Source organism: Drosophila virilis, chromosome 3 (genome assembly GCF_030788295.1).
Source record: "Drosophila virilis strain 15010-1051.87 chromosome 3, Dvir_AGI_RSII-ME, whole genome shotgun sequence".
NCBI classification, from domain to species: domain Eukaryota; kingdom Metazoa; phylum Arthropoda; class Insecta; order Diptera; family Drosophilidae; genus Drosophila; species Drosophila virilis.
Genome location: NC_091545.1, coordinates 10,064,548 through 10,080,828, shown reverse-complemented (window position 1 = coordinate 10,080,828; position 16,281 = coordinate 10,064,548). Strand labels below are relative to the sequence as shown.

General features: G+C 38.8%; 2 protein-coding genes across 2 annotated transcripts in view; both read right to left on the bottom strand.

Annotated features, from left to right (window-relative positions):
* Nucleotides 1–14,894, bottom strand: part of Oatp74D (Organic anion transporting polypeptide 74D) — a 28,691-nt gene extending 13,797 nt beyond the window's left edge. The window contains exon 1 of the mRNA XM_015175729.3: nt 13,990–14,894. The gene's annotated coding sequence lies outside the window, so the exon portion shown is untranslated. The remainder of the gene's footprint in view (nt 1–13,989) is intronic.
* edin (elevated during infection) lies at nt 6,165–6,577 on the bottom strand. Its single transcript, XM_002046919.3, has one exon. It carries the CDS (start codon nt 6,520–6,522, stop codon nt 6,223–6,225), a length of 300 nt encoding a protein of 99 aa, XP_002046955.1. The 5' UTR covers nt 6,523–6,577; the 3' UTR covers nt 6,165–6,222.
* Nucleotides 14,895–16,281: the final 1,387 nt, after the last annotated feature.

Here is a 16,281-nt window from a genome sequence, read left to right as displayed (position 1 = left end):
ATGCAGCAGCGGCAGCTGCAGCAGTCGCTCTGCTGAGCATAGACTCAAAAGCAGCGCAGCGTGACGCTGGCGCCGACAGCGACAGCGACGGTGACGGCGACGTTGACGCATTGAGAGAGTGCGCGGCAGCGAAATGAAAATGAAATTAAAATTCGAAATGAAAATGAAAATATTGCAAAACTTAAACACGCACATGGACAGGCAACAGGCTCGCCAATTGCATGTGTGTGAAAAGTGCATTGACTTTGCCTGCTTATGGACGAGCCTACCTTGGCGGCGTGTCAGCGTGTGTGTGTGTATGTGAGTGTGAGTGTGTGCGGCACACAACCCACATAGCCGCTTGGCCAATTTGTATTTTCAAGTGCTGTCAGTTGCATTTTGCGTTTGTTTATTTATTGTTAAATGCAAATGGCACAAGTGCTACAAACGTCTTGTGCTGCTTGTGTCTGTGTGTGTAAGTATTTATAAATAGGGAGCCCTGCTCAAATACATTCCAATAAAATAAATTGAATGCAGCAAATTAATATAGCTTAAAATCTCAGCTATGCTATGTTAAGCTTAAAATCTCAGCTATGTTAAAACACAGCTATGTTATTTTGCTGCTGCAATTTAATGCGCATAAATATATATTTGTACTTGTGTATTTTTACATATATATTCTTTAACAAAATAACATTTAAATATATCCATATGGCTGTAATTTATATGCCTTCAAAGCCGCAGCCTCACCCCCACATAAATCAGACGTAATTATATGGGCGTCTTGGCCACGTTTGCCCACTTGGCGTATGCGCAATATTCGCGTACATCACGTATACGCCGCGCTGTACGCAGCTAAGCTGCACGGCCTGGTGCACAATTTGTAAGCGAGTGCACATATATTCGCAAATAATGCATATAATCAGAAAAGTAAAACACTTTCATGCCGTTTAGTGCACGCGCATTGCATTTGGACGCGCTTGATTTGCCTCATTGTTGTTTGCTTAGTTGCGGTTTCATTCAAAGTGGCAACTTGTGTGCAACAATGTGGCATGCAAATTGTTGCAAATTGTCAACGAGACAAGACCAGCCAGAACTCACGCACTCAAAGGCAGCCGCAAAACTAGTTTAGTAGGAATTTTGTAGCTCCACAGCGGGTTACGTGGCCATTCAATTGAATAAGTGGCATGCGCGGGTGGGTTTTTCTTTTTTTTTTTGGTGCAAAATGTGTGTTAAATTGATTGAGCGTTGTTGTGCGATTTACGAACAGAGCGGCCAAATGCCATAAATTAATGTGAGCACATAAAACAAGTCTACTTAAAAATTGCATTTCGTATAATTTTCACAAAAATCAAACAAGACGATTCCCCAGCACAACACAAAGACGGGCCTGCCTCCGCCAACCTCCCTGCCTGCCCGCTTGGGTATGAAAAGCGAAAACTGGGTCAACCTGATGCAGCTGCCTACGCAGCGAACGGACGTCGCGCCGTCATCGTCGTCGTCGTTGTCTATCCGGCAGACGCAGACGCTACAAAAATGTAACTCAAGAGATATGCAAGCCAAAATTGTATCTGTATCGGCGCAAAAATTGTATAAAAAAAAGCAAATGTTCAAAATCAAATCAAGAGAGTTTCGAGCCGTGAGTTGCCCTGCATAATATTTTTTGAAGAATTTTTTAAGAGCATTTGTTGTACGCAAAACGGATGATTTTTCGTTTCAGCTGCATATAAAGTTGTTATACCTTGCGTGCCCACTTTACAGGGTATTAGTAAGAGATAACTGCAAAAAATCACAGTAAAAAAATATATAAAAAATATATTATAAATCATTTGTAGGCGCGTTGGAAAAGTAAAAACAGCAGCAACGCGACGCCGAAAAATTTATGTATCTCTGGGATTTCACCCACGCTGCTGTTGATTCGACAACAACAACAACAACAACAACAACTGCAACAACAACAACAACAACGTGGGTCAAGTTACAACTTGTTTTTGGCTGGGTTTTTCGTGTGCATTCGCATTCGGCATTGCGTTTTGGTAATCGCATCCAATGTCTTATCAGCAGCAGCAGCAATAACAATAACAAAAAAAAACAACAGAGATGCAGACACGCAACAACAACAATATTGTGTGCAAATATGATAACAACAAATCACATTTACATTGCATTTGCCCCACTGTGCTGCCGTCCACAATGCCTGCGAGTCGTGATTCCGATTCCGCCTGCGCAAACGTTCACTTTCAAAATCAGTGAAATGTAACCGACAACAACAACAACAACAACAGCAGCAACAATGCAATGTTGTTGTTGTTGCTGCAGTTCTCTCACTGTTGTTGGCTTAGCTATGCACATTATTCACTTGGCTTACAAATAGAGGTTAACTTATTGTGACTTGATCACAAATAAAATGAGCAGAGAAATGCCTTTATTTTAAGACATTTTTTGGAAAGGTGCAGGCGCCAAATTCCAGGAATTTAAATTAGATGTAAACTCGACATGTTTTAGTTACATGATTATTTTAAATCTATTGTTGTTGCTCTCTGGCACTCTGTCCAAAGGAAATAAGTAAATCAAATATTCAGTTGTTCAACACTAACTATCACGAGCAGTTAGTGTTGAACAACTTCGTGAATATTTGATTTACTTCTTTCCTTTTAAAGTCCTTGGAGAGGGTATTAAAATATGGCACCAAAAAGTCAGGTGTTATAAGTGGATTTATATATTATATATATATATATATATATTCCTCACAAGTGTCCCCAACCGAGTGAATATATAGACAAATCAGTCAGTTTGTTTCAATGTTTCTAAAATTTATACTCGCAAAACTGTATCAAATTGGAATTAAGCTTCACGTTGAAAAGCCTTTCTAAGCCAAGAACATGTGGGTTGAGCCGTTTGGCTTAATGTGCCTGCAAAATTGTGTTGCACGGCACAGAAAAGTATTCGCAGCAGCATAAATGTGCATCAGTCTGCATTTAAACTGTCTTTAGTTACTTTGTCGACATTGGCCCTACCGCAATGCGAAGTAACACGCCGTCCGCTCTCAATGTCATCGAGTTATTGAACCACATGACACAGAGCTCCATTCATGTAGATACATAAATGCATGTGCCTGCATGTAATGTATCTCAATAAGTACGCAATGTATCTTTGCATTGTATGTAAGATGCGGCAGCGGCAGATAAAACCTCAAGTGCAGAGAAAACTGCTGGCGGCCTTCGGAGCTGAGCTGACATTGAAGTGTTTCTACATGGGATACAGTAGCAAGACTGCAGATACATTTGTATCTTTCGGTTGACATAATTCATCAATGTGTATGCAAATTGCCTGGCAAACGCTTTTCATGCCAATTAAATGAGAAATGCCAAATAAGTCAGCGACTGCGGCAGTCGATGACGATGCGCCTGCGCTTGCGCTTGCATTCCGCGCAAGTTTCTGACCATAAACAGTTGCAGCTGTGTGTGTGTGCGTGCGTGTGTGTGTGTGTGCGGTTGTGTGTGGCAATTCATGCTGCAACAAACGGCAACTGCACTTGACTTACTTGCCGCTGTACGTGTGTGTGTGTGTGTGCGTCTCTCTCTTTCTCTCTGTCGCATTTGTATCTCTATCTGCATCTGCGGCTGTATTTGTATCTGTATCTGTATCTGTAGCTGGTAACTGCCATCGCTGCCATCTGCGCAATGCATTTCACTTTCATTATGATGCAGTCGCCGCTTTTTGCCACTAAAAATGGCAACAAGCGTTTGGTTTTTCCAAGCCGAAAATGAAAACCAGTTAACGGTGCACACACGGATTTTCCCATTCGCTCTCCCACTCTCCCTCGCTCTCTCCCTCTCTATCTGTCTCTCTGTTGCGCTCTCCTTGTCTGATTGGCATCAGCTGACAGCTGCCCGGCAGCTGCTCACCTGGCGTGTGTGTAGGAGGCGTCTCTTTTGTCTTCTCATTGTGTTTTGTTTTGTTAGTTGTTTTTACTTTCTTCTAATAGATCGTTAGCTTTGCTTTGAACTTGCAGCATGTTGTTGTTGTTGTTGTTGTTGTTGTTGTTGCAATTGATTGCTTATTGTTAAATGAAAATGGAAAGTCATTTTCCATGCAGCTGCCTCTTTTTCGTAAGTGCCCCTGAACCCGTCCCTCCCTTTCAGCCGTCTCCGGCGCACTTTCCCAAAAATAATTTACGGAATTTCTACCTCAAATGTGCATTTGCGTGGGTCAAGCATTTCAATTCTCAAATTCTTGAATGGGACTTTAATTTTTGTTGTTGTGTTTTTTATCGATTTGCCAGCTGAGCAAACGGAAAGCGAAAGTAATTACTGTTAGTCATGCAATCAAACAGCAGACGCCTGCCCCCGGCTGCCTCTCCTCCATTTAAATGCTTTTTTCTAGATAAGTTCTCATTGCGCGCACTGCCCGAAACGGTCGTTAAAAGCGAATGTATCAAATGCAACCCCAAAAGTGCAGGCGACTGCCATTAAGACTTTCTCACAGTGTATTGTTGTTGTCACCCCTGTCGCCCCTGTAAGCCGCTGCCGCCCGCACGCAACAGAATCAATTTTTATTGGTTACACAACGCCGGCAGCGCCAGCGAGGAGTGCAATGAACCCAACGACTCATGACTTTTAGTACTTCTTCGTATATTCTACAAATGCCAGCAGCTGTCGGGCATATCAGCTACCTCATGAACTTTTGTCATATTAAATGTGTGTGGCATTTACAACAACATAATTCAACAAGCGCAGCCAACTTAATGAGGCTAGCAAATTACAGCGTTGCCAGATCGGAGTTAGCAAAGCAAGTGATAAGGGTTTATTGTTGATTCCTTTCTTTAACTCTTAAGTAGTTAACGCTTGCTGCTGCTTAGGGAATTAAAATGTCTGCTTGCTCAGGCAAAATGTTTTGTTCTTTCATTTTTTATGTTTGTTATAGCTTCCCCTTTTTTGTGTGTGTGTATATATTGCTGTTGTTTTTGTTGCTGTTGGCAACTACTCTAAGTAAATAGCCACTGCATTTTATGGATATGTCCCCAGCATATTCGTTTGTATGTAGTTATTCGAAATACTCTTGCAGTAGCGAGTTCTAGCCGAATTGAATGCTGCTGAGACAAAAGATTCATCTGATTCATTTGAGCATCAACTTTTGCCCCTTATCTATCATATATGTCTACCATATATACTCTATACTTTATGGCCTATGCATCCCTGAGTTTCTTATCAAATTCTTTACGGATTTCCTTATGAAGCTTTAAAGAAATGTGCAGCTACAGCATAGGTCGAGCTATAAATATTGAAGACTGTCACATGAGACGCTGATTTTTGGCATTATAAGTAAACAGTCACGCCTTCTTTATATATATATATATATGTATTTCTAATTTATTGTTATGATGCAGAATTGTATTTATTCTGTCAGATCCTTTAATTAATAAGGCCATCTGCCGTCAACGGCTCCGCCGTGTTCTTTACGTTTGTTAACAAAATCACGATTGACATCGCGATTAGTAAGTAGAGGATTATAGTAAACGCCCAGCGGACTTCCCGCCTGATCCTTTCCAGCTGTTACAACCACAGATCGCTGGCGTCGCAAAAGGCTGCCCGCCACATCGCCAGCAACGAGTGCAAGCAGACAGCAGGCCAGGAGCAGAAGGATGTAGCACTTGTTGGCAGGCATCTTTCGTCGGAGCTGACAATACTTTGCTTGGAAAAATTCAACTGTGTCCAGCTCGAGCTCAAATTGGAGCTTTTATAGTCGATCGGACAACAACTGGACTTTCGATTCAACATATCTCTGTGACCAACCTTTTAACCTAGGCCGTTCATCCCCATAAAATATATAGACCTTATCAATAAGCCCCACGGGTCTGTAATATGGAAGATGCTGTGAAATATATTACCCTTATATTATATCCATACAATATTAATTCTTTAATAGATATAGATATAGATATAGATATATAAGTGGAATTAAAGGGCTACTGAGTCAATAAAATATGATTCAATTGAGCACCGACTTTTGCCTCTTATCTATTCCACATATACTCTATTCTTTATGGCCTATGCATCCCTGTGTTTCTTATCAGAGCACGGGCCACATAAAGACCTATGAGCATAATCTTAACAGATTTCCTTTTTAAAATCTGAGGAAATTAACCGATTTAAAAATAGAAAACTCTCTCGAATAGCCACGGATTCGTTATATGCATATACAGTTTATTGCTGTGAATCGGATGAGCATATAGCGTGTTAATTAGAAACGCCAATTACCCTGAATGCCGCCGCCGAAACTGTTGTGGTTGTAATCAATATTGGGATTGCCTATGCTGCCGAGCCCATTGCGACGAGTGAAAAGATTATGATTATACTGGTTGTTCGCCTGACGTCCCGCCTCATCCTTGTCAGCTGTTAAAACCATAGGGCCATGCTGCGGCTGCGGCGATCTCTGGCGTCGTATCAGCCTGTTAGCTGGATTACCCGGCACATCAGCAACAGCAAGAGCAGCCAGGCAGCAGGCGAGGAGCAGCAGGATGTAGCACTTGTTGGCAGACATCTTTCGTCGGAGCTGACAATACTTTGCTTGGCAAAATTCAACTGTGCTCAACTTGGGCTCAAGCTGGAGCTTTTATAGCTGAACGGAACAACGGGTATTCACTTCTGAGTGGACGCATCTTTGTGACCAACCAGCTGGACATTTTTGCAGGCCATTCATCCCCGGCTAGGGGCTTATCAGGCAAACACAAAAGCAACTGACTTGTGCTCAAATTGTCTGCTATAAATTATATATACACCTTATCAATAAACCCGACAAGTCTGTCATGAGGAAGAGGCTCGGAAAAACTGAACACATATATTATATGTAATTATCAATTATTTGGTTATTATCAAAGAAATACTCTTGATTCTTATGATTTTAGCTTGACTCCCCCTCTATAGATTCCTCTTTTCGCACAGACCTAACTAATATTATACGACATATATAAAGTCGACCTCTTGACCCGATTTCTCAACCAAATCCAAGCGCTATCAACCGACCAAATACATTTATCAGAGCCCTCAACGAATTTGTCATAACTTTTCTTTTCTAGACGCATTCAAGAAAGCGGCCTACGCAACATTTTGTTTTAGTTTTATTTTTTTTTTTCCTTCAGATAACGCAAACGAACAAAATGTAAATAAAAATGAAAATAAACCAAAATTAAATGGGCATAAAACAAAAGCCAATAAAACTAGGAAGCATACAAAAAAAAAAAAAAAATAGAATTTAGTTCAAGCGAGTTCATTGACACACAAAAAGAAATCAAAATATTATGGACTCTTTCATGGTTTTTTTTTTTTTCTATAGGCGCCCCCACAATCTCGGCGTATCTCACGCACACGCACTTTTTTTAGGAACAGTCTATGCAGAAAATACACGCACACACACACTATCTTGATTTGAGAACTTTTACTTATCGATGTTTTTATTTTTTGATAGCAACGTCATCAAGTCTTTAGGCATATACTATATAGAGCTGGAGATAGGCGTACATTTTTGGGAAATTGTGCGAGTTGCCTTCAAAGTTTGCCAATCTCTTGCCATGAACTTGAATTTCGATTTTGTGAAAGTAAGTTCTTGTCGACGACAACTGATTTCTAATCAGTTTGTTTTTTTATTTTTTTTTTGGGGGATTCTTCCATTTTTTTTCGAGTGTAATTAGATGTGTGTACTTGAACGCATTTGGCTTCTGGCTTCATCGATTTGAATGCGAAAGTCTTGAGGCTGGCTTTTGTGTCCATAGATCATTTGCGGGTGAAAGTTTTTTTCTTCAACTCGCTCAAAAAATTGTACACACACATGTGTGTGCGTGCGTGTGTGTGTGTTGGTTTCATTTACTTTTATTATACGAGCTCTGGATCTCGGTTTATCTATTGAATATCAAGTTATGCATTTGAATATCGTTTTGTCACCTGCGGCTATTTATCTTCTCGCTGCGTGCGCTTTGTTTTTATGAGCACACGGGGCGTATACTACACACACACACACACACACACTCGCACACACACACGCGGCCACAACAATAGCTGTGCGCTTCAAGAGCAGCCCAAGTCCATGTATTTTTCTTCAGGCATCCACACACCAAAAAAAAAAAAGCGAAAAATAATAAAAAAAAAGAGCATAAAAAAATCGAAATAGAAAACCGAAAGCATTGAAAAACCGACACGTGTTGCCAACTTGCCGAGTCATAATTGAATTTTTATAAGCCTGCTCAAGCTGCTGGGCAAAGGAGGTTGGAAAGGGGGGGCATAGGCAACCTTTTCTTATGGGCCATGTCTAGTATTAACCATTCATAGCTCTCGCATACAGCACACACACACACACATGCACAGACGCGCACTGAATGAAATGTTCGTATGTGAGATACTTATTCGTATAAATACTACTTATATATACAACATATAGATACATAGATACATGCATAAACATATATACATATTCATATCCATATTTTAGAAAATACGTGGCGTACGCATGCTTTCAATATAAATTATATATGCTACGTCTCTCTTTCTCTGCCTCTCTCGCTCTCTCTCTCTCTTCCTCTCTACATATATATATATTCATACAGAACGTCTATCTCCATGTGCTCTTAAGATTTATTTTGCCAAAAAAAAAAAAAAACGACGACAAACAGATTAACAAAATTGTTTTTTGAGCTTAAAACTCATGAAGAACTCAGCCACGCCTCTCTTGTCAATCGCGCTCAACTCTCAATTTTTCTCTCCCTTTCTCTCTCGCTCTCACTCTCTCTGTCTTCTCCTCTCCGCCTTTATTATTTGCTTTTCAAGTTCGTCAACTAATAGCAAAACATGAAAATGCAAGAAAATAAATAAAATTTGACTTAAGCAAACAAATGAAGACTCTTTCCTCAACTTTGAGAATAATGAATGAATAATAAATTAAAGTTATAATAAAATTAATAATAAATAATAATAATATTAATAATGATAATAATAATAATAATTATTATAATAACTGCTAAGCTAAACACCAAAAACACTAATTATTATTGTAAACTAGATAGAAAACCCTTCTCATCTGATGAAATATACCCGAAATACAAATAGAGTATCTAGAAAAAAACCCGCCAAGTTGTTTAAATTCGTATAAATTAACAAAAGCCAAGAGAGAACAAAAAATAACAACAAAAAAAAAAAACAACACGCACAAATAACATATTGTTATGCTTTATTTTTTAGCACTAGATTTTTGAATAATGTATGGCGCATAGATTTTCATAGTGAGGAAAAAAACGACAACACCAAAAAAAAAAAAAACAACGAAAAAATTGAAAGAATGAGAACTTAAACTTTTGACATTTGCCAGAGAGTTCTGCGAGCTGATGTAGGAGGCTGTGTGGCACATTGAAATGCCGGTTGTTGCCGGTTGCCTCTGCATATTTTGTTGTTGTCGAAGTTGTTGTTGTTGTTGCTGTAGTTGTTGTATAAGTTGTTTGTGTTGTGGTTGCCTTTAAGTCAAGTTCAAGGACTGTCAATTAAATTGAAATCACTTGCTAAAGGCGCGACGCGAGCAAAACAAGATACAGATGCGTGCGAGTCAACGGGTCGAGGGGGGATTGTGCGGGCGGAGGGTGTGGCAGCCCGTCGATGGGCTGTCGACTTCAAGTTGCTCTTCTTGTGGCTTATTTTGAAATCACTTAGAGCACGCAATGTGTGTGTGTATGTGTGTGTGTGCGTGTGTATGTGTGTGTGTGTATGTGTGTGTGTGTGTGTGTGTGTGTGTGTGTGTGGTAGTTGACTTTTGCACGCAGCCTCGTTTACATATTCTTACAGCTCCGCAATTGCGTAGATAATATCAAGGTTGCAAATCGGATTTAAGAACGAACTAGTTCACAATTAAAACAAAAGTTTGCTTCATTTTAAATTAAAAATCCGTACCGAGATATTATTGAATTATTAAGTTGAAGAGAATGGAGACTCAGTTCAGAAGCATAAAAAACTTGGGAGCTCCCTCCAACTATTAATTGTATTTAATGTGTTGAATCAGTGTTGTAAACTGAATGTGGAAACTGATGTTCCGAAACTTGTGTATATCTTGCCACATATCTATCTAAAGCCAAGCTCAAGTATTCTCGACTCAAACACGCCCAATTCAAGCACTATCTAAGCCGCAATCAAATGCATGGCTTGAGAAAAAAACGTAAAACACAAAACAAAAAAAAAACGAATTGGAACCGTGTTTTGAGGCCAACTTTCAGTTTTCAAATCGAATCGAGGTTTTCGCATCTGGTATATATACGATTTACACTCATGATAAAATTTGGTCATAGCCCGCGGCGCTTGATACGCTTTTAAATAAATGCATAATTAATGCCGCATTTATTTAGTTTTCAGTTTGTTTTTTTTTTTTGTTCACAAATTAACATACTACCACGATACCATGCACAATGTAGTTTACAGGTTCGTTTTGAGCGGAACTCAATGAAAATTTGCTATAAGGGGTATATTGGTTTGCTGTGAATTTATGTGACAGGCAGAAGAGAAGTATATAGAGTTTATATAAATTTTATTTTTTGAATAATCTGGCACATTCTCTATAGCTCATATTAAAAGTAAGAGTCTTGCGCTTCCATATTGAATTCCCACAAAATTCGTAAAGATGGGACTATAAGTACCGAAGTTAAACAAGAGTCGAGCTCTTATAAAGAGTATGCATGTGTTTTGTTCAACTTGTCGCTGGACTGGGAGTATCTGCCAGTCGTGCATACCCGATTAGAGCACGCTTACTTGTATTTAAAGCCATGGACAACAAATTGTGAATGCACGTGCTCGTAGAGATAACAAAAAAAAAAAAAAATATATATATATATATATATATGTAAATATGGGCCGGTTTTTTAGTTATTTATTTATTTATTTTTCAGCAGCAAGTACTTTAAGTTAGTAATGGATATATGTTTTTTTTTTAGCGATAATTGCCTTTTGCCAAAAGAGTAAAAATTGTTGTACAAGGCATATATCTGAGGTATATGTCCAAGTATATGCCCATATATATGTCCATTTGTCAGCGCTAATAAAAATTAAAGGAAGCGTCTGCTAACCGAGCGGAAATTCGCGGCGTTTGTCACGCACAAATAGAGAGAGAGAGAGAAAGATACATATATATAGAGCGAGAGAGAAAGAGAGAGGTTGTGCGAAAGAGTGCGCTATATTGTGGCCAGCCAATATATTTCTTTTTGCCAATAAAGCCATTTCGCCTGCGTTTCCAAACTCAATTTTAATTTGTTGTATTTTGTTGTTGTTTTCTTTCTTATTTTTTTTTTAGAATTTTTGTATGCCAAGAATTTAAATTAGTAGTAAATCTGGTTTTTTTTTCTGTTTCGATTCGAGTTCGGGTTCTGTCTGCTGCTCAATTCTTGATTTCGGTGTGTATCGCAGTTTCGGCCCGGCTGCTCTTTTCTGCGACGTTATTACAGGTGGAATTCGGGCTCTAATGTTGTTGTTGTTCTTCTACTTCTTGTTGTTGTTGTCTTTTTGTTGTTTTTACTTTTAACACAAACAACAAAGCGGCGCTGCGGGCTTAGAATGGCCGGCGCTTTCGGTTATGCCCAAAAAATAAACATATGTATATATATATATGAGAAAAATACGTGTGTATAAAAATAAATTCTAGTTTGCATGAAAAGCAAATGCTGAGCCATTGTTCATTCCAGACAAATACTAGACTGGAATACTGGACGGATATTGGAAATTTCTCTATAAAATATCTATAAAATAATGAGCATGATTTGTATGCAGCGTATATATTCAAAAAAAAAACTATTTGTACAATTACATTTACTTTCTCTACGAATATGTAAAAGTAAAAAAAAAAAAAAAACAAATACAAATTTATAGACGGCAGCTTGAATCGGGACTGCCAACCGGTTTGGAACCGAACCGGTTCGAGCCCGGGATTCCGATTTGGAATGTTTTATGAAGCGAACTTTAAGCCGGATTAAGTAAATAATAAACTGCCGAACCTGAACCGGAACCGAAACACAATTGAATTGAGTTTAAAATTTTTTGTATGATAGTGAGTCACATAATCGTGGGCTTGCATTGACAAAACTAAGCATGGTCACACTGGCATCATGTGGTAGTGTATGTATAGGACTATGTTAAGCATTGGTGTTAAGTCTGTGACTAGTGTTGGAGAACTAAAGTACTGTGAGACTACAGAAAGTATAGTACAGTATTTGAGATAATAAATCAAACTCTCGCAAAAGCTTCTGTTTAATATTTTTAAATAATATGGAAATAGTTTTTTGACATTAACTCTGAATACACAAAATTAATTAATTCAAATATAAAAAAATTATTTGATTCAAAATTGGAACTAAAACCAAAACCAAGGTTCACCTGAACGGAACCCTAAAGCGAGGCTGAAAAGCGAGCCACCTCAAATGTTTTTTGCGTTGCAAGTTTAGCAAAAAATCTTTCTGCGTGCTTTTCAGATCTCAATTGTTAATTTTGGATCCTTAAGCAAATTAATGATAATTCCCCCTAATATGGGTCATATTTGTGCGACGGCTTAACGCGCTGCTGCCAGAATAAACCCGTAAGCGTTTAATCTGCGGCTTTCTTTTAATAAAATCTCATTTTTTCGGCAATTTTGCTTAAAAGTGAAATTTACGCAAACTGCGCGGTGCCAGAGATAAACATGGCCTAAACAATTACCGAGTACTTCAGAGAGCAGCAAGGCAAACATTTACATTAATTAAATCGAATTTTTATTGATTTTGCGAGGTGCATTTTGCTTTAATGCTGTGCTTAAGAATTTATTTATGCACTTTTTTGATTTTTTTTTCTCTTATTTCATTTCACTTTTGTCTTGTCGCGTTCCCAAAGTGCATTTATATATGTATTTATACATTATATGCACTCTCTGCAGCTGTATCTGTATCTGTATCTGCATTTGTATCTGTAGATACACAGATAAAGATGTGCGTATTTTTCTTAGCTGCCTGCGCCGGTATGTAATTACACAAAAAAATGAGGCAAAACAAAAATGCTTAAAAAAAGGCAGAAAATGAAAACGGAATCTTTTTATGTTCTGTGGCTGCTTTGGTTTGCTTTTCGAATTTCTGTGCATATTTTCGTTGTTTTTTTTTTTTGTTTTCTTATCATTATTATTTTTTTTTTTCTTGTTGCCTTTTTGTGCTCTTTCTGCGTATGAAAAGGGACAGTCCGCACATTTAAGAAATTTCTTAACTTATTACGATTTCACTCAATACGGCGTATAATTTGTTTGTGGGCCGTCGGCAGCTGCGGTCCACACACATTTACACAAAATTACATGTTTCACTTTCTCTGGCGCCTGGAAAGACCCCAATAACAACAACAACAGCAATAAAGATCATCAATCCAGCAAAGCATCTAAAAGCTGTATTCTGAAAGTTCTTCTTTTTATGACAATATATTTTACATATTTTCTAAACGAATTTTTCCACTGCTCTAAAAACAACAAGACTTAGAACCGAACCGCTTCGAATCGAAAACTTCAATTTATATTTTAATAAAAAATCAAGTTGTGTCATTTATGACAATGCAAGGCTTGCACCAAATGCTGTGCTCTTGGCTTATTATAATTTAAAGCTGGTCATTAAGCTAGTCATTAAATCAGTTTCAATTTAATTAGGCTCCAACCGTAAAACGCATTCACAACATTTCCTTTGGCTTTGCAACCCTGTTAAAGATATTGTGCATTTTGTTTATATATTTCTGCCATACAAAAACTGAATCTAATATATTTTATTATAATTTTAACTTTAATTCAAGCCAGTCATTAAACCAGTTTCAAATCAATTGAGTTCTTTGCCAGAAGGCTGCGCTAATTCGTTTATACTGCAGACGAATATAGCTACACATACACATCTATATATATATATATATATATATATATATATATATATATATATAAATGTTTGTGTATACATTTATATATTTATTGCTTATATACAGTTCCAGCTGTACTTACATTTATCGCCTGCTGTACTGTCCGCCCGTATGCCTCGACTTTTTCATTCAGAACTTTGCTACGCAATATATGCGTGTAATTTTGCTGCCTCTCTCTCGCTCGCTCGCTTGCTCTTTCTCTTTCTCTCTCTCTCTCTCTTTTTCTCTGCTGCTCTCCTTGTTGCTCTTTCCTTTTGACTCACGCTGCCCACAATATTGTACGATCTGCTGTTGTTGTTTTTAATTCACACAATTTATTTATTTTTTTTTTTGTTGATTATAATTTATTTAATAATTGCACACATAATGGGGGAGGGAAAATAATTAAATGCTGCGGTTGAGGGGTATCAGACAAAAAACACGCACGCGGGCAATAGAAAATTTTTTGTTATTTTAATATTTTAAATATTTTTGTCATCACATAAAACGCGCTCGACTTTTTAACAACATTCAAATTGCATTTTACGCGGAAATTTTCAAAGAAATTTTTAATGAATTCTCAAATATTTTGTGTATGCGTGTGTGTGTGTGTGTGTGTACTGGAGGAAACTCTCAGTTCGGCGCTGTATTTTATGTATTTCGAATAAAAATAGAACAATTTTCGCTTTAAAATATTGCGTGTTGTCTTCTGAGGCGCGTCAATGCTGCACTTGTATCTTTCAGATACATATAGAGCGTAAGTGTGTGTGTGTTTTTTTTTCCTTTATGGAATTAACCAATTCGCAGTATAAAAATGATTAATATTATTTATTAACGTTATTTTGAGTGTTGGGTTTTTATTTGAATATAGTTTACAGATATGCAGTATATATATATGTTATATTTATATATATTTTTTGTGAACGAAACGCGACGCGTTTGCAGCGCAGCGCTTGCAGTTACAACGACGACGTCTGAGCGGCAAAAACTCGAGAATAAGCAAAGTGCGGCTCAATTTATACGACAAACAGACAACAAGAAGATACACACGAATGCGGCGCTGCCGCTGTTGCTGGTCTGCCTTGGTATTGGAGTCGGTGTTGGTGTATCTTTAAGATACTCACGATCGGTAGCGAACAACAACAGATAACAGCGACGTCGCCGCTAACAGCAACAGCGACGCGCACGCAATTAGAACGCTGCCAAATGTTCGCTGCCGCTGCTGACAGCGCGCCTAAAATGAGAGCGCGCCGGCTGCGAGCAGCGCAGCGAGAGTGAATTTCGGGCATTTAACGTTTTTGTTCTCTCTATCTCTCTCTCTCTCTCGCTCTTTTCACTGCCTGAGGGGGTGGCGGCGGCGCTGTTTCTGTTATCTCAGCCGTAGGCGCTATGCGTCGGCGTCGACGTCTCTGTTTCTGACTGTCTGTGTGTGTGAATGTTTGTGTTTTGTATTTGTAGTAAAATAGCAGTAGATGTGGATAAAAGCGTAGTAGGTTTTGTTGCGACCGCTCGCCTGTTTCAATACGCTTGTTTTATTTGCATATATTAAATATGCACGACCTACATTGTTGTTTTTCGAAGAGCGGCACACAAACAAAACGAAAATAAGTATTTAAGCTACAGATACAGACGCACAAAGTATACAACAACAGCACAGCGCGCATATAAATAAAAACACATCAAGTGTACATAAGTATTACCGCTGCTGGTGCCCCCCCCACACACACACACACACACAGATACCCAGAGTGGCGCCCGCACTCATACAAGAGCTAAACGTAAGGGAGACACACGCACACGCTCACGCACACTCACACACACAGAGACACATGCACAGAGTGTCAGTTCAAGCCGACCAAACAACAACTCGTTGGCGTCGCCGTCCGCACGCGGTCAAAGGCAAGTCCAAACTGAAATGCTCGAAAAACTTTTTCACTTGGCCCCAAACAGCTGCTGCCGCTGCTGCCGTCTGCCTGCAGTCAGCTGCGACAGCGGCAGCGGCCGCTGGAGCTCTTGACGTCGCTCTTTGCATTTAACTGGCTGTTGTCGGCAGGCGCTTAACAGCGCTCTGTTAAAGCTCTCGCCACTGTTACGGGTGTGGGCGAGCAGGCTCTGGGGGTGTTCTTTGACAATTTCCTTAACTGATTATTTTCATATTTTTTTTTGTCCAACAGCTGTTGTGCAGCGCACGCTTATTAATTTTCCTAATTGGGTTAGTAAGCTTTTCGCAATAAAAGCTTGCCATGTGCAGCTTTTGCTTTCAACACTGACGTCATCTTCATGTTAAAAAAAAATTCCAAACACTGAGGCCACAGATCATCAAGATATATGAGCTTTAACAGCAATAAGGTCCTTCGCTACCCAATTTCAAGACCAGTAGCCTGATGAGCTTTTG